The sequence below is a fragment of the Bos javanicus genome, chromosome 16 (assembly GCF_032452875.1).
Source record: "Bos javanicus breed banteng chromosome 16, ARS-OSU_banteng_1.0, whole genome shotgun sequence".
NCBI classification, from domain to species: domain Eukaryota; kingdom Metazoa; phylum Chordata; class Mammalia; order Artiodactyla; family Bovidae; genus Bos; species Bos javanicus.
The window spans coordinates 6,108,069-6,125,531 of NC_083883.1; the positions used below are offsets into that span (position 1 = coordinate 6,108,069).

Consider the following 17,463-nt stretch of genomic DNA (forward strand, 5'->3'; position numbering starts at 1 on the left):
GGAGAAAAAATGGAGGTATTTATTTGTTTATTCTTGTTTGTTACCTCCCACTCAAAGCTAGAGTTGTGGGAAAAAGCAAAGGGGCATAGATTACCATCCCATTCTGTATTAAAACAGTCTATTCGTGTTGTATATGTTCTTTATCCAAATGCTCCCTTGGATATGGGATAAAGTCAAGGTAGATAATTCAGAAGATCTGTTTTTAAGGTGGCAGTTTCCTTCAAAAGAGCAGAAAGCACTCAGTAATGAATAAGGGCTTGCTGTTTTGCTTAAACGTTTCAGATTGTCTATTGTCAAATGTTGTGTATTTAGTGTTCTTGAGTTTTTGTTGGTATTTATGTGGGAAGTTTTCTCTCCAGGCTGTCAGCCACCCTCTGGGCTCCACCATGGTCGGCATACAGGTGGAAATAGGGTCCTCTTTGTCTCTGGGATGACTGTAGACTACACCTGTGACCTTGGTTACTTGCTTGTGGGAAACAGATCCATTCATTGTATGCCTTCAGGAAATTGGAGTCCGTCTGTCCCTCGGTGTGAAGGTATTTTCAGTTCCTGAGTTGTCTTTCTCTTTTATATCAAGCATATATAAGTAATTTCAACTTTGCTCCTCTAGAAGCACAATGCCAACCTTTGGAAGAAGATGTTCGAGAACCTCCAGTTGATTCACTCGTGGTACCAGCTAATACATCTTGCCAAGAAGGGTTAGTAAGACTCATTCTCATAAAGGGTCTCCATCTTGCTTTATGCATTAATTCTAGCCTCAATTTGTCCTGGTGACTCCCTTTTAAGGTTCTTCATTGTCACTTTAACAGAGGATGCGAGGTTATAAAGGTCTAACTAGCATCTCTAACTTTTCAGTCCTTTATTGACATGAAAATGCCTTTGCTGGGAGCACCCTAAGTCTAAAGCAGTTTTCTTACTTGAAGGGCCAAGACTTTTGACTCTTTTGTGCCAAATTTCTTATTTAGAAGTGCCTCTATATTACTGGTTTGAGGAGGCTAGGTTTCAGAGATGTGATTTTTAAGAAGAGAAAATGTATTATAATCTCTCTCTAGGTACCGGATGATGAAATATGCTTTTCAAAAATGTCAAGATGATGAAAATAGGGTTTGGTTCCAAAGGATTCCAGTTTGTGAAAGTAAGTTAAAAAAAAAAAAAAAAGTCCATGGGGTTGTAGAGAGGTAAAGAGGATAGGTCACTGCAGAGCTATTCTATGCCTCAGCAGTGTATGTGTTCTAGCTTAGTTTATATAAAACATGTTTTGGTATTTAGATAGTACTGGCAGTGGGAAACAAAACTGTCAAGTAGGAAATGAATACCGTTGACCCTCTGTATTTGCAGGCTTCATAACTTTGTGTCAACCAACTGTAAATAATATATATATTATATATTATTTACATTTACATTATTTATATTTATATTATTTATATTATATATATTTTTAAATCCTGAAAGTTTCCAAAAGCTAAACTTGAATTTGCTATGCACTGCGTACTATTTACTTAGCATTTACATTGTATTTGTAAATATTTAGATAGCATTTATGTTGTATTCAGTATTATAAGTCATCTAGAGGTGATTTAAAATATATAGGAGTCTGTGCATAAGTTAAATGCAAACACTATGCCATTTTATATAAGAAGCTTAAGCCTCCTTGGAATTTGGTACTGATGGGGGACCCTGGAATCAGTCCCTTGTGGGTACTGAGGAATGACTGTATTTGCAGTAAGCCTGCTAATTGCTAAAAATTAAAAAAATAACAATATAAACTATTTATTTCATGGGAACATAGCTGTATTTATTCCTTTGTCTATATTTATACTCTATTTTCTGAATTATTTTGGAATGAGTATGTATTATTCATAGAGTCAAAAAATTCAATGAAGTTTTTTAAAGAAATTATGATTCAGCATCTAAAATTTAAATAACTTTATGTGTGCTCAGTTACTCAGCCATGTCCAACTCTTTGCAACCTCATGGACTGTAGTCTGCCAGGCTCCTCTGTCTATGGAGTTTTCCAGGCAAGAACTAAGTGGATTGACATTTCCTCCTCCAAGAAACAACTTTATAGCTATGTGCAGTACACACAAGGCGATGGCACCCCACTCCAGTACTCTTGCCTGGAAAATCCCATGGACAGAGGAGCCTGGTCGGCTGCAGTCCATGGGGTCGCTGAGGGTCGGACACGACTGAGAGACCTCACTTTCACTTTTCCTTTCATGCATTGGAGAAGGAAATGGCAACCCGCTCCAGTGTTCTTGCCTGGAGAATCCCAGGGACAGGGGAGTCTGGTGGGCTGCTGTCTATGGGGTTGCACAGAGTCAGACATGACTGAAGCAACGCAGCAGCAGCAGTACACACAGTTGCATAGTGGCATTTGTATCTGAATGAAGACTGTCTACTATGGTGTACCAGCTGAAGCAGAATTTCCTGTTCTCTTCTGCAGTTATCCACTGTCAGGACCCACCGGTGATTAACAATGGGAGGTACAGAGGTGTGCTGCCAGGAGGCTTTCCATATGGAAGCGAAGTCTCTTATGAATGTGATCAAGGATTTGATCTCCTGGGAGAGAAAAGTATACGGTGCATAAGTGATTCTAAAGGACTTGTATCTTGGAGTGGACGTGCCCCGCAGTGCTTAAAATCTCCTCCTGTGACTCACTGCCCTAACCCAGAAGTCATGCATGGACACAAGCTAAATAAAACCTATTCTTCATATTCCCACAATGACATATTACATATTGCTTGCAATCCCGGCTTCATCATGAATGGCAGTCACTTGATTAGATGCCATACCAACAACAAATGGGTGCCAGGTGTACCAACTTGCATCAAAACGGGTAAGATATTTTAATGAACAAAATATGGGGTGTTACATAGAATTTTTAAAAAGGGGTTTTGAATGTGCACTTGTCATTTCACCTATAGAAAGGCAAGTTAAAAGCTTAGGTAATCATATTATTTTACAAAACACTTGCTTGTCTTATTTTCTCAGCTCATTTTTTGTTTTCCTTTTTCTTTCCAAGCATGTTGACAAAAGGTACATGAAAGGATAACAGTTAACTTCTAAATTGATAGGATCTTCCAAATTTATTATTTTTATTAGTTTAGAATAGCAAAAATGCACATACCTTTTTCAGCAAATGTTTGGCAGTAACATTGCTTGATAATTTCATATTTAAGGCTGTGCTATCAGCCAGAAAGATATATTTGAGTATTCTGGAGAATGGAACTAGCCTTAAAACCCACTTAATTGTCTTGTAATTTTAGTTGTCATTGGTGGTTTTATCCCTGTCAGTGGCTATCTGCAACAGAGAATGCCAACTGGCAACCAAGAACTGAATTCAGAACTGTTTATTTTTGTCTAGCACAGCAGTCTTATTTTAAGTGAGACCCATCCCTACTGCCCAAGATAAACTGTGAATCTGTGATACAGTGAGGATCCCCTTTGCTTTCCTGCAAGGTACCAGTAGCTTGAATTAGGCAGTGGCTGCCATTTTTAGAAAGATAGGTGCTCTATAACTTGGCATCACTTCCTGGTGCCTGTAGATATTTGAAGGCGTGACACTTGACTATAGCCTTTCTACCATATAAAGAGAAAAGATTACTATTCTTTGATAGATTACAATTGTAGGCTGCAACCACTGATGTTTCATTATCTTACTTTTGACATTTGCTTTCAGATCATATATGGTGTAGGTAGGAAATGCAAATATCTGTCCTATACTGCTTGGTTTGGGTGGAATGAGTATTTTTGGATACTGATCAGTTGGCTTGTTGCCTGCCTTCTTTATGTATTGTTATCAACTACAGAGAGTATTGGCTATGTGTTCCTCTGTACTAAATTAAAAATCCTTTCATATTGATGTCTAAGCTTTCTTTGGCTGTCAACGTCCACTTACAATCTCCCATGGAAATCATACTGGTGGAGACATAACTCGATTTTCTCCTGGAATGTCAATCCTGTACAGCTGCAACCAAGGCTATCTGCTTGTGGGAGAGGCACTCCTTCTTTGCACACATGAAGGAACCTGGAACCAACCTGCTCCATATTGTAAAGGTGTGTTCTCTATTTGTTTTCTTATTTTTTAAATAAAATTTGTCCCAAGTAGATATTTTCAGTTAAGTACTTTCAACTTGCTTCTAAGTCACTTCAGTTGTGCCCGACTCTGTGAGACCCCATAGATGGCAGCTTACCAGGCTCCGCCGTCCCTGGGATTCTCCAGGCAAGAACACTGGAGTGGGTTGCCATTTCCTTCTCCAATGCATGAAAGTGAAAAGTGAAAGTGAAGTCGCTCAGTTGTGTCTGACTCTTAGTGACCCCATGGACTGCAGCCTACCAGGCTCCTCCGTCCATGGGATTTTCCAGGCAAGAGTACTGGAGTGGGGTGCCATTGCCTTCTCCTAAGTACTTTCAACTTAAAATAGCCAAATAGATGCATTGATTGGATCATTTAATTAATGTATTTAATCCAATTAAATATATTTAATTGGATTAATAGATGAAGTAATCTAAATATTGCAAAATAAAGAAAATGACTGAAGGCCTTAGTCTATATGAGCTATCATATATGTAGTCACTTAAATATGGAAAGATGAAGTCTTTATGTAGATTAAACAACTAATACAGATCGAATGTGCACTGTGGTTAGTTATGATAAGTGTACATTTGACAAAATACTCCTAAAAATACTTTTTTGAGCATATTTCCCTGTAAGTGGTGGTAGAATTATGGGTATACTTATAAAAGTTTTTCAGAATGTCATTTTTACTACCATAAATAGTGCATATGAAATATGAGTGGTGAGTTACTACTAAATATTAGTTGAGCACTTAGGGCACACAGCACTTTGCATGCCTTCTGTCATTTAATCCTCATGAGAACCGTATGAGATTGGTGTCATTATTCCTGTATTATTGATGAGGTCCTCGAAGAATGGAGAGATTTATAACTTATACAGAGTCAAACAACTTGAAAGCCCTAGAGTTAGTTCAAATCCAAAATCTCACACTATTGGCCACTACACTGCAAAGACTAAAGAAGAAAAGAGGAAGCATTCACATCTAAGAAGAGTTAGAGAACAAGAGTAGAAGTTGAGGAAATAATTCAGAAGTCTTAACATTACTCATTCATCCTGCATCATTTCTCTAAGAAGCCACAAAAATTATTCATTATTGGTTTAGAGACTAAAGCACAAGAAAGAAAGTTATTTGATAACCAGGGTGTTATTGAGGTAGATGGCTGACACTAAAAGTCTATGCCTAGGATATAATTTTGTGTTATTTCAGTGAAGTTTTACTAACTGAGAATAGAATAAATTGGTTTCATAAATCTTTCCATTAAGGGCAGTATCTACATTCTTAAAGGTCAAAATATGACACAGATTCAATTAGATTCCTTTAATTTCAGAGGTGAACTGTAGCTTCCCAGAACATATAAATGGAATCCAGAATGGGCTGGAGCCTGGAAGAATGTATCAATATGGAGCTGTTGTCACTTTAATGTGTGAAGACGGGTATACCCTAGAAGGCAGTCCCCAGAGCCAGTGTCAGGAAGATCACCGATGGAACCCTCCCTTGGCTGTTTGCAAATCACCCAGTAAGTGCAAAGAGCTTCTCTGCAGCTTCTACTTGTTTCACTGGAAAGAAGAGACAGAGGGTTATCCAATTTCAGGGACTCCTGGGTTTCAAAGTGACGTAGGTTTGTGATCAGTGGTATAGTAACAGAAGAATTTGAAGTCAGTGGTCTATTGTAGTAAAAGTGAGACTTTCTGAAGATTGGGAAAGTAAAGAAAGAATATAAAGAGAGATGAGCACTGATTTAAAAGGTGCAAAGCTCACAGCCTTATACAGTGGTCCTTTGGTATCCTCAGGGGAATTGGTTCTAGGACCCCCTCAGATACAAAAATCTGCAAATTCTCAAGTCCCTTATGTAAAATGGCATAGTATTTGCATATAATCTGTGCATATCCTCCCATATACTTGAAGTCATTTCTATATTATTTATAATACCCAATGCAATGTAAATGCTATGTAAATAGATGCTGGGCTAACAGCGTGAGCTTTGCTTTTTGGAACTTCCTGGAATATTTTACTTTTTCAAATATTTTTTAATTAGTGGTTGGTTGAATCCACAGATACAAAAGACAGACTGTTTTTTGAAAGAAGTTGCTCCCGAGACTTCTGCTATTGCTGAGTCTTGATTTATAAGTGCTTACTGATATGACAGGGACCTCCAAAAATATGCTAACTAAACTGTTGTAATCGTTGTTTCCATTCTGACCTGAGAAATCCCTGATTATAAAGTTGAGCTTATTATTATTTTTTTTTTTTATGAGTGAACTACCTCACCTTAAAGTGGAAAAAAATTTAAAGGCCAATGAAGTTGTTACATAAAGAATGAATAAAGATTGGGTATAATTCAGTGTTCTGATACATCTTTTTAAGTAGACTTAAAGAAGAGGGATCTGAGTGTTAATTTCTGGGACATCCATGGTATTTGGAGTTATGTGGAGCCATGCAACTAGACTAATGTTTTCATGATTTTGTATTTTCCTTAGGTTCACTTGCTCCTCTTATTGCTGGTAAGTTTTCTTAAATTCTTCAATAAAACTTCTAATGGTAATTTATACAAATATATGTAAAATTTGAGGCACTGGAGAAATATCAATAAACTCAGATATGCAGATGACACCACCCTTATGGCAGAAAGTGAAGAACTAAAGAGCCTCTTGATGAAAGTGAAAGAGGAGAGTGAAAAGCTGCTTAAAACTCAACATTCAGAAAACTAAGATCATGGCATCTGATCCCATCAGTTCATGGCAAACAGATGGGGAAACAATGGAAACAGTGACAGACTTTATTTTTGGGGGCTCCAAAGTCACTGCAGATGGTGACTGCAGCCATGAAATTAAAACATGCTTGCTCTTTGGAAGAAAAATTATGACCAACCTAGACAGCATATTGAAAAGCAGAGGCATTACTTTGCCAACAAAGGTACGTCTAGCCAAAGCTTTGGTTTTTCCAGTAGTCATGTATGAATGTGAGAGTTGGACTATAAGGAAAGCTGAGGGCCAAAAAACTGATGCTTTTGAACTGTGGTGTTGGAGAAGACTCTTGAGTCCCTTGGACAGCAAGGGGACCCAACCAGTCCATGCTAAAGGAAATCAGTCTTGAATATTCATTGAAAGGACTGACACTGAAGCTGAAACTCCAATACTTTGGCCACCTGATGTGAAGAACTGACTCATTTGAAAAGACTTTGATGCTGGGAATGACTGACGGCAGGAGGAGAAGGGGACGACTGATGGTGAGATGGTTGGATGGCATCACCAACTCAATGGATATGACTTTGAGTAAGCTCCGGAAGTTGGTGATGGACAGGGAAGCCTGGAGTGCTGCAGTTCATGGGGTCGCAAAAAGTCAGACGAGCAACTGAACAGAACTGATACATGCTGTGCTTAGTCACTCAGTCGTGTCAAACTCTTTGTGATCCTATGGACCGTGGTACACCAGGCTCCTCTGTCCATGGAATTCTCCAGGCAAGAATACTAGAGTGAGTTGCCATTCCCTTCTCCAGGGGATCTTCCCAACCCAGGGATCCAACCCAGGTTTCTCGCATTGCAGGCAGATTCTTTACCATCTGAGCCACCAGGGAAGCCCTGTATCCTGCCTGTTAAGTTTTTCATTTGAACTCATGAGAAATTGTACTTTTTTTTTTTTTTTAAGTGTTCTAAGGCTCTTTTAATGTGCACTTCACATCACAAACTGTCACTTTTAGATAGGATGAAATGAATGACTTGATCAGCTACTCCCAGTTTTTAGTTCAAAAGTTTAGGTTTACTAAAAGTTTGGGCTTCCCATATGGTGCAGAGGTAAAGAATTCACTTGTCAGTGCAGAAGATGCAAAAGATGTGAGGTCAATCTCTCAGTTGGGAAGATACCCTGAAGGAAATGACAACCTACTTCAGTATTCTTGCTTGGAGAATTCTATGACAGAGGTGCCTCACAGGCTATAGTCCATGGGGTTGCAAAAAGTACGGCATGACTGAGCTAATGAGTGCCACACACAAAACTTTCGTTTAACTATTGGTCTTTTGCATAATTTGGTTGCTATCAAAACAGATTCATTTATTCTGCAGTGGCAAAATATATTTCACAACTGAGAGTTAAATATTGTATGAAAAGTCACGGAATCCTGGTGTCCTGAGCTTTTAATTTCACTCCAGTGACAAGAATATTACTAATAAAACTGAAAAGAACAGAAAAGCTGAACCTAAACTTGACTGGAACCTTGTGATCAAATGCTTGGTGCTTTAGAATAAATATGAACTGGATTAAATCCAAAACGTAAGCCCACATACAACTATTTCGGAATTTAGTATCTGTATGGCTGAAGAAGAATAAGCAAAAAAGTCACATAACTTTTTCCCCACCACTAGGAACAGGCCCCACAATCACTTCAAAACAATGTAGGTTACATTTTTCTATCGTTTAATACTCTGTTTTGTATTTTAGGTTTTTCTGCTGGGGTAATAGCTCTTTTCTGCTTGGGTGCTGTCGCCTTATACATGATATCAAAACACAGAGAACGGTAAGTTTGAGGCCTGCTTGACAAAAATACACAAAAGATTTTGACTTCTTTCCTGAAACTAAACACAGAAGCACAAGTTAAATGAAATAAATACTGCAATGTGATAACTGGAATAAGGCATCTTGTGTTAAATAGAATATCCTTTCTGTAAGAACTTAAAAGATAACGAGCATTCATTTTATTTGAATGGTATTTATACAGATAAGATAATATTTATTTATACATAATAAAAAATCTAAAAAATAGGAAAAAGTCCCAGTCATAAAAACTGCTGATATTTGGCATTTGCCTATATGATTATTTTCTTATTTCTTTTTTTTTAAACTGCAATATTGGCCTTATTTTTTTTTAATCCTGCCTTAATTTTTTTTTTCATTTAGCCTATTTTTATATTTAAATCACATTTTCTTTTTACCAATTTGATTGCATATTTTTCTATAATATGTATCCATGTTGTGTAGATTTTAAGCTGCTTCTGCATTTATTTTCATAATAAATAAAAACAAGAAAAACCTAAAGAAACTTTTTCTACATCTCCATATTTCCTTAGCTTAGATCCTTAGAATTCTAGGAATAAGTGTATGAACATTTAGATGCTTAGTTAATATTGCCAAATGGTTTTCCAGAAAGTTAGCTCCAATTTGATCATATATCAAATAATATATCTGGATATATTGTATTTCTGGATTCTTTTTTTATTGTTTCATTGATGTGTCTATTTTTCTATCACAAACACTTTGCATTCAAATAGTATAGTTTTCTGTTATTATAACTTCTAACAAGACAAGAATCCCCTCATTATAGTTTTTAAAGATTTTCCTCTTTCTTCTGTTTGTTCTTATAGGAGTTTTAGATGATCTGTCATTTTCTAAAGACATATATGTTGTGATTACATTTATGTCTATAGGTTAACCTTTGAGAATTGGCACATTTTCTATAATGCTTTCTCATACAGAAACATACTAGGCCTTTCTATTTGTTTAAGCAATCTTTAAACAACTCAATTGTTGTTTTCATGACTCTTTAAATATACTACTAGGTTTCTACATTTTGCTATATTATGTTTTATCACACATAAATTAGACATACTTTTCCATTTTATTTTAAATTTATTATTAAAAAAAAATTGTATCCATAAAGTATTATTGCCAGAGTAGATTAAGTAATGTTTGGTGGGGATGCAATCAAATGGTCAGTACTTAGGAATTTTGATCAGAAAAGCTTTCATAGTGGAGAAGATGTTGCAGGTATGCCTCACAGAGTGTAGACAAGTAGAGAAAAGTATTCCAAGTAGAAGGTGCAGTTTGGGACTTGTTTTTCCATCATATATTATAAGAACTACATAAGCAATTGACATGCCTGAGAAACATTGAAGTTAGCATAGGTTTAAGTGACATAAAAGATCCCCTCTGATACAGAAAATCTTATGGAAATTGCAGAATATTCTGGTAGGTACAAAGGATACACTTTTAGCAAATGATATCGTCAATTATCAGCCAGGGAATGTTCTGTGTGCCCAGGTTCTTAAGGATCAATAAATGCTAGTGATAGGGAGGATAATCAGGTAAAGTCTTACCAAATCTCATATAACTTCCAGTTATCATGTCACCATAAACATGTCACCCACAAATTCCAGCAAAATTACTTTAACAAGCCAATCATTTGGATCTATCTAAGTGATCTGATTGCACTGTTCACAGTTCTGTAATGCCTAGAGTAGGCATCAGACATGAAGGGGGTAACATTGAAATTATGTAATAATGGCATATTTGAACCTGAATAGTTTGTTCTAAGCCTGGAAGGGCCTAAATGCAGTAGGTCTGGCAAGGGTCTACAGTCGGAGGTACTTTAGGCAGTAGTGTTTATCAGAGTTTATCACATAACCTTTGTTTTGTGAATGATTTCAGGGGAAATGATGTTCTATGAACAAATAATATTGGGATATACTTCAAGCTACATTTTTCTCATGGGGATTCACAATGACCATGAGACTATTTAAGGTCCTACACGAAAGAAGCCCATTTAATTTTTCAAAAACGAGTCTTGCAGACGAGTTGGGCTGCTGAACTTTTTTCTCATAAAATGCCTTTAACATCTCATGGGACTGATGTTTAACAGTCTTGGGGAAAGATGGTCTGAAAGTTAGATCATCAAAAGCCTTGTATGCCACGACAAGGAGTTGGTGTTTACCCTGTAGAATCTTAAGCAAAGAAACAATATGTTCAGATTTTCGGTTTTTTAAAAAGGGACAGTACTGAGTTGTCAACCAAAGCAGCAGTGGTGAGGATCAAGAGGATGCAATAGATGTAGGAAATATCTTCAAGGGCTTCCCCGGTGGTCCAGTGGTTAAAACTTCACCTTCCAACGCAGGGGTATATGTTCAATACCTGATTAGGAACTAATATTCCACATGCCTGCTGACCAAAAAATCAAAACATAAAACAGAAGCAATATTGTAATAAACTCAATAAAGACTTTTAAAATGGTCCACGTCCAAAAAAATCTTAAAAGGAAGTATTTTCACTATGAAGACAATAGGCTTTTCAGGATTTCAGTGTAGTCAGTTCAGTTGCTCGGTCGTGTCTGACCCTTTGTGACCCCATGGACTGCAGCACACCAGGCCTCCCTGTTCATCACCAACTCCCGGAGCTTACTCAAACTCATGTCCATTGAGTTGGTGATACCATCCAACCATCTCATCCTCTGCTGTCCCCTTCTCCTCCCGCCTTCAATCAGTATTTCAAGGTTTAGTGAATTGTTAAATGTGGGAAGAAGGGGACACAAAGTATGAATCAAGTGGGTGCCACTGGATGGATCCAATGGTTCACAAAAAACGGAGAGGGATAGGTTTGTGGGGGAAAATGGTGCAGTTCTGATCTGCTACTTCTAGGTACTCTCTTCCAGGACTCAAGAGAGAGGCCTGGACTCAGGTAGATGATGCTTAAATCACAATTGAAGCCTTGGTACCAAACAAAATAGAAGATTAGAACAAGGATGAAAACAGATCTAAGAATAACAGTAATACTTAAAAGGCAAGAGGGGGAAGGAACTGTCAGAAGTAAGAGGAAAGAAAGTTGGGAGAAAATGGCTTCATAGAATTCAGGAGAGTTAAAGGTCTCAAGAAAACAAGCATAGAGATGTCATTTGCATGGCTTTTCTCACAGGAAGTTAGAACATAATTTTAGTCAAGAGTAATTTAAAAAGACATTTAAGTAAATAGAAAAGGTGGTCTCTATCTCCTACCTTCCTTTTACAAAGTTTGCTATCAGAGCATTACATGTGTAGGAAAATTTGTAAACTTTGGGAACACCTATAAGCATAAATAATTTGTAATATTCCTATCTGATTATTAAAGTTATTAACAAAGTTATTAACATGTTTATATCAAACACTATACATAAGAGCCTCAGTTGATTATGAACTAAACATATATGTTAATTAAACTCCTAAGCATCACTTGTTTTATTTCCATTTTCTAACTGACTTCAGTTTAGTTTCTTATACTTAATACAGACATTTGAACTGCCTTAAATACTTTTTGTAAGTAAGATGAGTAATGGATCATTTAAAAATCAATGTCTACTAACAAAATTAAATATTTTGAAGTTATTCAAACATGTGAAGAAGAGACTATGTTATTCTCTTCTTGCCTTCTAAGATGTTTCAGTAAAACCTAAATCTCACAGTAACCTAAAAATTATCTTCTGTAATAATTTTAATGTCTCTTCCTGCTAAATATGTAAATTGACCTCTTAAATGTGATAGTGAGTGGCAAGTTGTAAGTACCCTTAGTGGTAAACTTTCTTTCCTAGTAATTTTGTATTATTTTATCTCAGAGTTCTACATGATAGTGCAATCACCTTTTATTGTCTTTTGCTAATTTTGACAAAATGTTTTAGAAGCACAGCAAAGTACATGTGCTTTGAAAGAAAAAAAGTAAAAATGTCTTAAAAGTCATTTAAAATTTTTAGTGCTGCATGATTATATAAGTATTTTGAGTTAAATATCAAATATAAAAATTTCTTTTTAAGTTAGTTTGGAAGATTGGCCCTCCAAAGGTAAGTTTATAATCATATTATAAAGTGAAAGCTTCTTTATAAATTTTTTCAATCTGGGAGTCCTAATTATTAGTCATTAAAAGGCCTGGATAAATCTGCCCAATGTAAACTTCTTTTTTTTAATATAAATTTATTTATCTTAATTGGAGGTTAATTACTTTACAATATTGTATTGGTTTTGCCAACTTCTGATTTGGACACTTAGTAGCTTAGCAAATTATTTTTATGGGTCTTTTCAAAAAATGAGAATTATAGTGATTACTTCATAAGATAGTTAAGACAATAAAATGAAATCATCCATAAAAAGTACTTACTATGTGTTGGGAATTGCAAAAAAGAAAACAACTGTTACACCTTTATATAGTAATCTTGGCCAGTGAATAAAGAATTTATTTTTTCTTTTCTTTTTTTTTTTCCATTTAGCAATTACTACACAAATACAAACTATAAAGAAGATGTTCATTTAGAAACACTAGACATATACTCTGTTGACCCATACAGCCCAGCAAACTAATCAGAAGACAAACTGGTATCTAATGAAGTTTTAAATATTTTATTAATTTCTATGTCAAAATTTCTTTCACTTTATATTTATCTATAAGTATAGTACTAAATATATATGGCTCTGTTGCATAGGTCTTTAATAATTATGCACAAAATCTGTTTACTTGCTTCACATTACCAACTCATGTCCCTGTTTTTTTAAATTTATTCATCTATTCAACAAATATTTAAATACATAACAAAATAAGAATCAATCAATCAATAAATACTGTGAGAAAAAATAAACCAGAAAACGGGCTAGATAGGGAAGAAGAGTTAGAAGGGAAGTCCTCACTAAGAAAATGACAGTTCAGCAAAGACTAGTGTGAAGCAAGGACAGCCTTGTAGAGGAAGAAAGAACAGTGAGCACAAAGACCGGATCAGGTGATATGTTCCTGCTGCGTTGGAGGCACACACAAGGAGAAGGGTGAAGATTGATGGCCCTATAGGGTATGGTAGGTCATTGTAATGAACTTGGTGTTTGCTCTGAGATGAGAATCATTGAAGGATTTTAAACAGGGAAGCAAATGATCACTTTAACTTCTTCATCAAGAAGAGAGTGTAAGTGCCAGAGGTGAAAGATGGGGCTTCCATGTGGACGCTATCACAAAACTCTAATTAAAGTTGTGAATTGCTATTACCAGCCTGGTGAGGAGAGGTCAGATTCTTCATACATTTTTGAGATAGTGACAGTAGAATTTGCTGACAGTTTGTATCAGGGTATGAGAGAAAGGGAGAAGTCAATGATGATGCCTGGAGTTTTTGGCCTGAGCAGCCCGAAGTATAGAATTGCTGTTAATTAAGACAACTGAGAATGAAATCAAGACCGGAGAGAAACATGAGCAGTTCACTTTGGAGATGTTAAATGTAAGATATCTAATAGATATCCACATACAGGTGCTAAAAAGATAGCTGGATGTACAACTCGGCATTTAGGAATAGGACCAGACTTGGGATACAAAGTTGGGTCTTGTCAGTGTATGGATATACAGAATAATGAAACCGAGTAAGGTCAATAAAGGGAGTGAGATAGGCAAGGGAAGAAAATGGGTCTGAATGCTGAGCCCTGGATCCTCCAACATTAGGAGTCATGGAGTGGGAAGGAGCTGACACAAGAGCATAGCAGCTGCTCTGATACAGGAGGCAACCCCAGAGTGTGGTGTTCCAGGAGTCATGCAAAGAGAGAACGTTAAGGAGGAGGGAGTGATAGCCCCTGTCAAATGTGCTGATAGATCAAGGAACATCAATGTGAAAACTGACCTGGGTTTGGCATAAGATTTGCTGGTAATCTTGATAAGAACAGTTTTGGTGTAGGGGAAAAGAAGCAAATTGGAGTTGACAGAAGTGTTTAAGAGAGAATGAAAGGGGAGAAATTGGAGATTTCTCTTTCAAGGATCTTTTCTACAGGGAGGAGCAGATAAATAGAGTAATGGCAAGGATAAGAAGCAAAGGGACATGTTTGTAAGAATGGAGAAATAGCTGCTATTCCTATAAGCTGAAGAGAATGATCTAGGGGGAAGGAAGGAAATGACAGGGAAAGAAAAGGAAAAATTGTGGGAGCAATGTCCTAAGCTAGGAGGAATGGGATCTAGTGTTCAAGCAGGAGGTAGACCTTAGCCAGGAGCCTGGCCTTAGTAACAGGAAAGGCAGAACACATGGGAGCAGATGAAGGCAGGTGGGGAGATGTGATTGGGAAAACACATGTAGAAGCTCTCTTCTGATGCCTCTGTGTTCTCAGTGAATAAAAAGCAAAATGACCAGCTGACAAGGAGATTAGAAAAGGAGATGTTAAAGACTTGAGGAGAAGGAGAAGGTATTAATTTGTCACCATGATAGGTGAAGCCTGAATGATAGGGAGTACAGAAAGGTTGACAGGCAACATAAAGAGCCCCCCTGAGGTTTGCTAAGGCTCTTTCATGCCTATCTCATTTAGCCTTCACTGCAACTTTAAAAGGTGTGTATTATTCCAAGGTAATACCTTAGTCAGAGAAGGCAATGGCACCCCACTCCAGTACTCTTGCCTGGAAAATCCCATGGATGGAGGAGCCTGGTGGGCCGCAGTCCATGGGGTCACTAAGAGTCGGACTAGACTCAGTGACTTCACTTTCACTTTTCACTTTCATGCATCGGAGAAGGAAATGGCAACCCACTCCAGTATTCTTGCCTGGAGAATCCCAGGGACGGGGGAGCCTGGTGGGCTGCCGTCTATGGGGTCGCACAGAGTCGGACACGGCTGAAGCGACTTAGCAGCAGCAGCAGCAATACCTGAATGGGCATATAATATCCTCGGTGACAAAACCAGGAAGAAAAAATTCTCTTGACCAAAGACTCGGGGTCAGTAGTTGACAAAGGTAGAATTCAAGCTCAAATATGACTTCAAGCTGCTTTCTCCTATATGAGTTATAAAATATAAAATGAAGATACCACCTCTACCCTCTTGGAACTTATTTTAGTCAGAGAAATAAGACATATACATATCATAGTGTAACATTAAGTGCCATAAACTAGACAGAGAAAAACTGCTGTGGCAGTTGAGGAAGAAAACGATGACTTGTTGCCGATGAGTTGCAGAAAAAGAGAAGAAGAGGATGGGAGAGACTATGCCAGAGTGATCTCTAAAACCAAAGCCCTGGGGGCCCAAAGTAAAGCTATCATGTAAATGTTTGTTGAATGAATATATGAGTAAGTTAGTAGGAGACCATTATTTTAATTTCTTCCTCATTTATTTTTATTCATATCTATCAATGCAGAATTTAATTATTATTTATTTGCTTCTTGTAATATGATGGACCATTTAATTGAATGATACTTCATTGTTTATAGCACTTGTAATTGGTATATATAAAGATAAGGTTAACACTCATATTTAAACTTTGAGTTGCATCACTGCTTTTCATGCCACCTCCTAAATACAAATTAATCTATTTCAGTATGCCTCACCGCTTGGAACCCTACTGATGGTTGGAAAGAAACCATTCTACTATCAATAGGTGGATTAATATGGTCTCAACATCAGTGAGATTGTTTCATAAGATTTAACTCCTATATGCAATCGGTCTCAAGCAGAACAAAGAAAAGTTGCTTGATGATGGTAAAGATGGGAGCCCAGTTTTACCGCCATGTGCATTTCAAGGACTTTTTGAAGCCTCACCTGTGATGTACCTGGAGACAGGCTATGGCTATAAACAGTTACATATCTCTGAAGTGTTACATTTTTAAGGAAGGCACTAAAAAGAGCTTTCCTTGTGTCTAGAAAGAATCTAGACATATATACTGCAATCAACATACTTATGTTACCATATACTTTTAATTATAGTGTGGTTTTAATTATTTAAGCAAAGTATGAAGCATATCCTGTGGTTATGATAGGCATACATTTGTTGGGAAACCTGTTTTTATTTTAATAAGAGCATCTTTCTCTGATTTAGTTAAACATCTCACTTTTATTTCCACTTGATTTGAGTTTTTCTCATCGAATATATTTTTGCCTTTCTATAATCACTCAGTAATTCCAGTTTGCACATCTTTTTTAAAATTATAGGAGTCAAGTTGTAATTCTGAAGCTTTAACTCAGAAGTAACTATAGTTGTTTGTAAATGTCATTTGACAATGTGTACATTAGTCATTCAAGTAAATTTTATCTTAAAAAAAATCTTGCCTTTTGTGATCTTTTTTTCTGGAGTTAATGAACTCTTGAATAGCAGACATAGTTTTAGGGTTTTTAGAATTTTTGATTTAACAATTATGCATCCTGGAGCCCACCATTTTGTCACGTTAGTCAAACTCAACCCACAAACTGAATTCCCTCATCCTCAACACTTATCCAGCAACACCTTCCCCCAGTGCACTCATTGTCTCCTACCACACTCTAAATCTGGCTGTCAGTGTTCTCTGTTCCAGTATTTAAATTATTGAGAAAATAAAATCTTGCTCATTCACTACCACAGATTTACTCCCACTTTTCTAGATTCTGTAGGCTGTTTGACATCTTTAAAAAATAAATTGTAGTAAAGAAAACATGTAACAAAATTTAGTCTTAACTATTTTTAAGTGTACACTTCAGAAGTGTAAGTATATTCACATTGCTATGCAACAGATCTCCAGAACTTTTTCAATTTACAAAACTGAAACTCTATATCCATTAAAGAGTAAGTCCACATTCCCCTCATCTTTCAGCCCCTGCCAACAACCGTTCTACTTTCCTTTTATATGAATTTCATAACTACTTCAAGATACCTCATATATAAGTTGAACCATACAGTTACTTGTCCTG

General features: G+C 36.7%; 1 protein-coding gene across 4 annotated transcripts in view; it reads left to right on the forward strand.

Annotated features, from left to right (window-relative positions):
* The window catches only part of CR2 (complement C3d receptor 2), a 49,219-nt gene extending 32,843 nt beyond the window's left edge, over positions 1 to 16,376 (forward strand). For 2 of the 4 annotated variants that reach the window (XM_061382101.1, XM_061382103.1), the window contains 10 exons: positions 360 to 536; positions 611 to 698; positions 1,053 to 1,135; positions 2,444 to 2,836; positions 3,871 to 4,056; positions 5,407 to 5,595; positions 6,557 to 6,580; positions 8,514 to 8,589; positions 13,071 to 13,176; positions 16,121 to 16,376. In XM_061382101.1, coding sequence (XP_061238085.1) covers positions 360 to 536; positions 611 to 698; positions 1,053 to 1,135; positions 2,444 to 2,836; positions 3,871 to 4,056; positions 5,407 to 5,595; positions 6,557 to 6,580; positions 8,514 to 8,589; positions 13,071 to 13,161 — 1,307 coding nt within the window. In that variant the 3' untranslated portion in view covers positions 13,162 to 13,176; positions 16,121 to 16,376. The remainder of the gene's footprint in view (positions 1 to 359; positions 537 to 610; positions 699 to 1,052; positions 1,136 to 2,443; positions 2,837 to 3,870; positions 4,057 to 5,406; positions 5,596 to 6,556; positions 6,581 to 8,513; positions 8,590 to 13,070; positions 13,177 to 16,120) is intronic. The other 2 variants (XM_061382102.1, XM_061382105.1) reach the window with 1 other exon arrangement.
* The last annotated feature ends 1,087 nt before the right edge of the window (positions 16,377 to 17,463 follow it).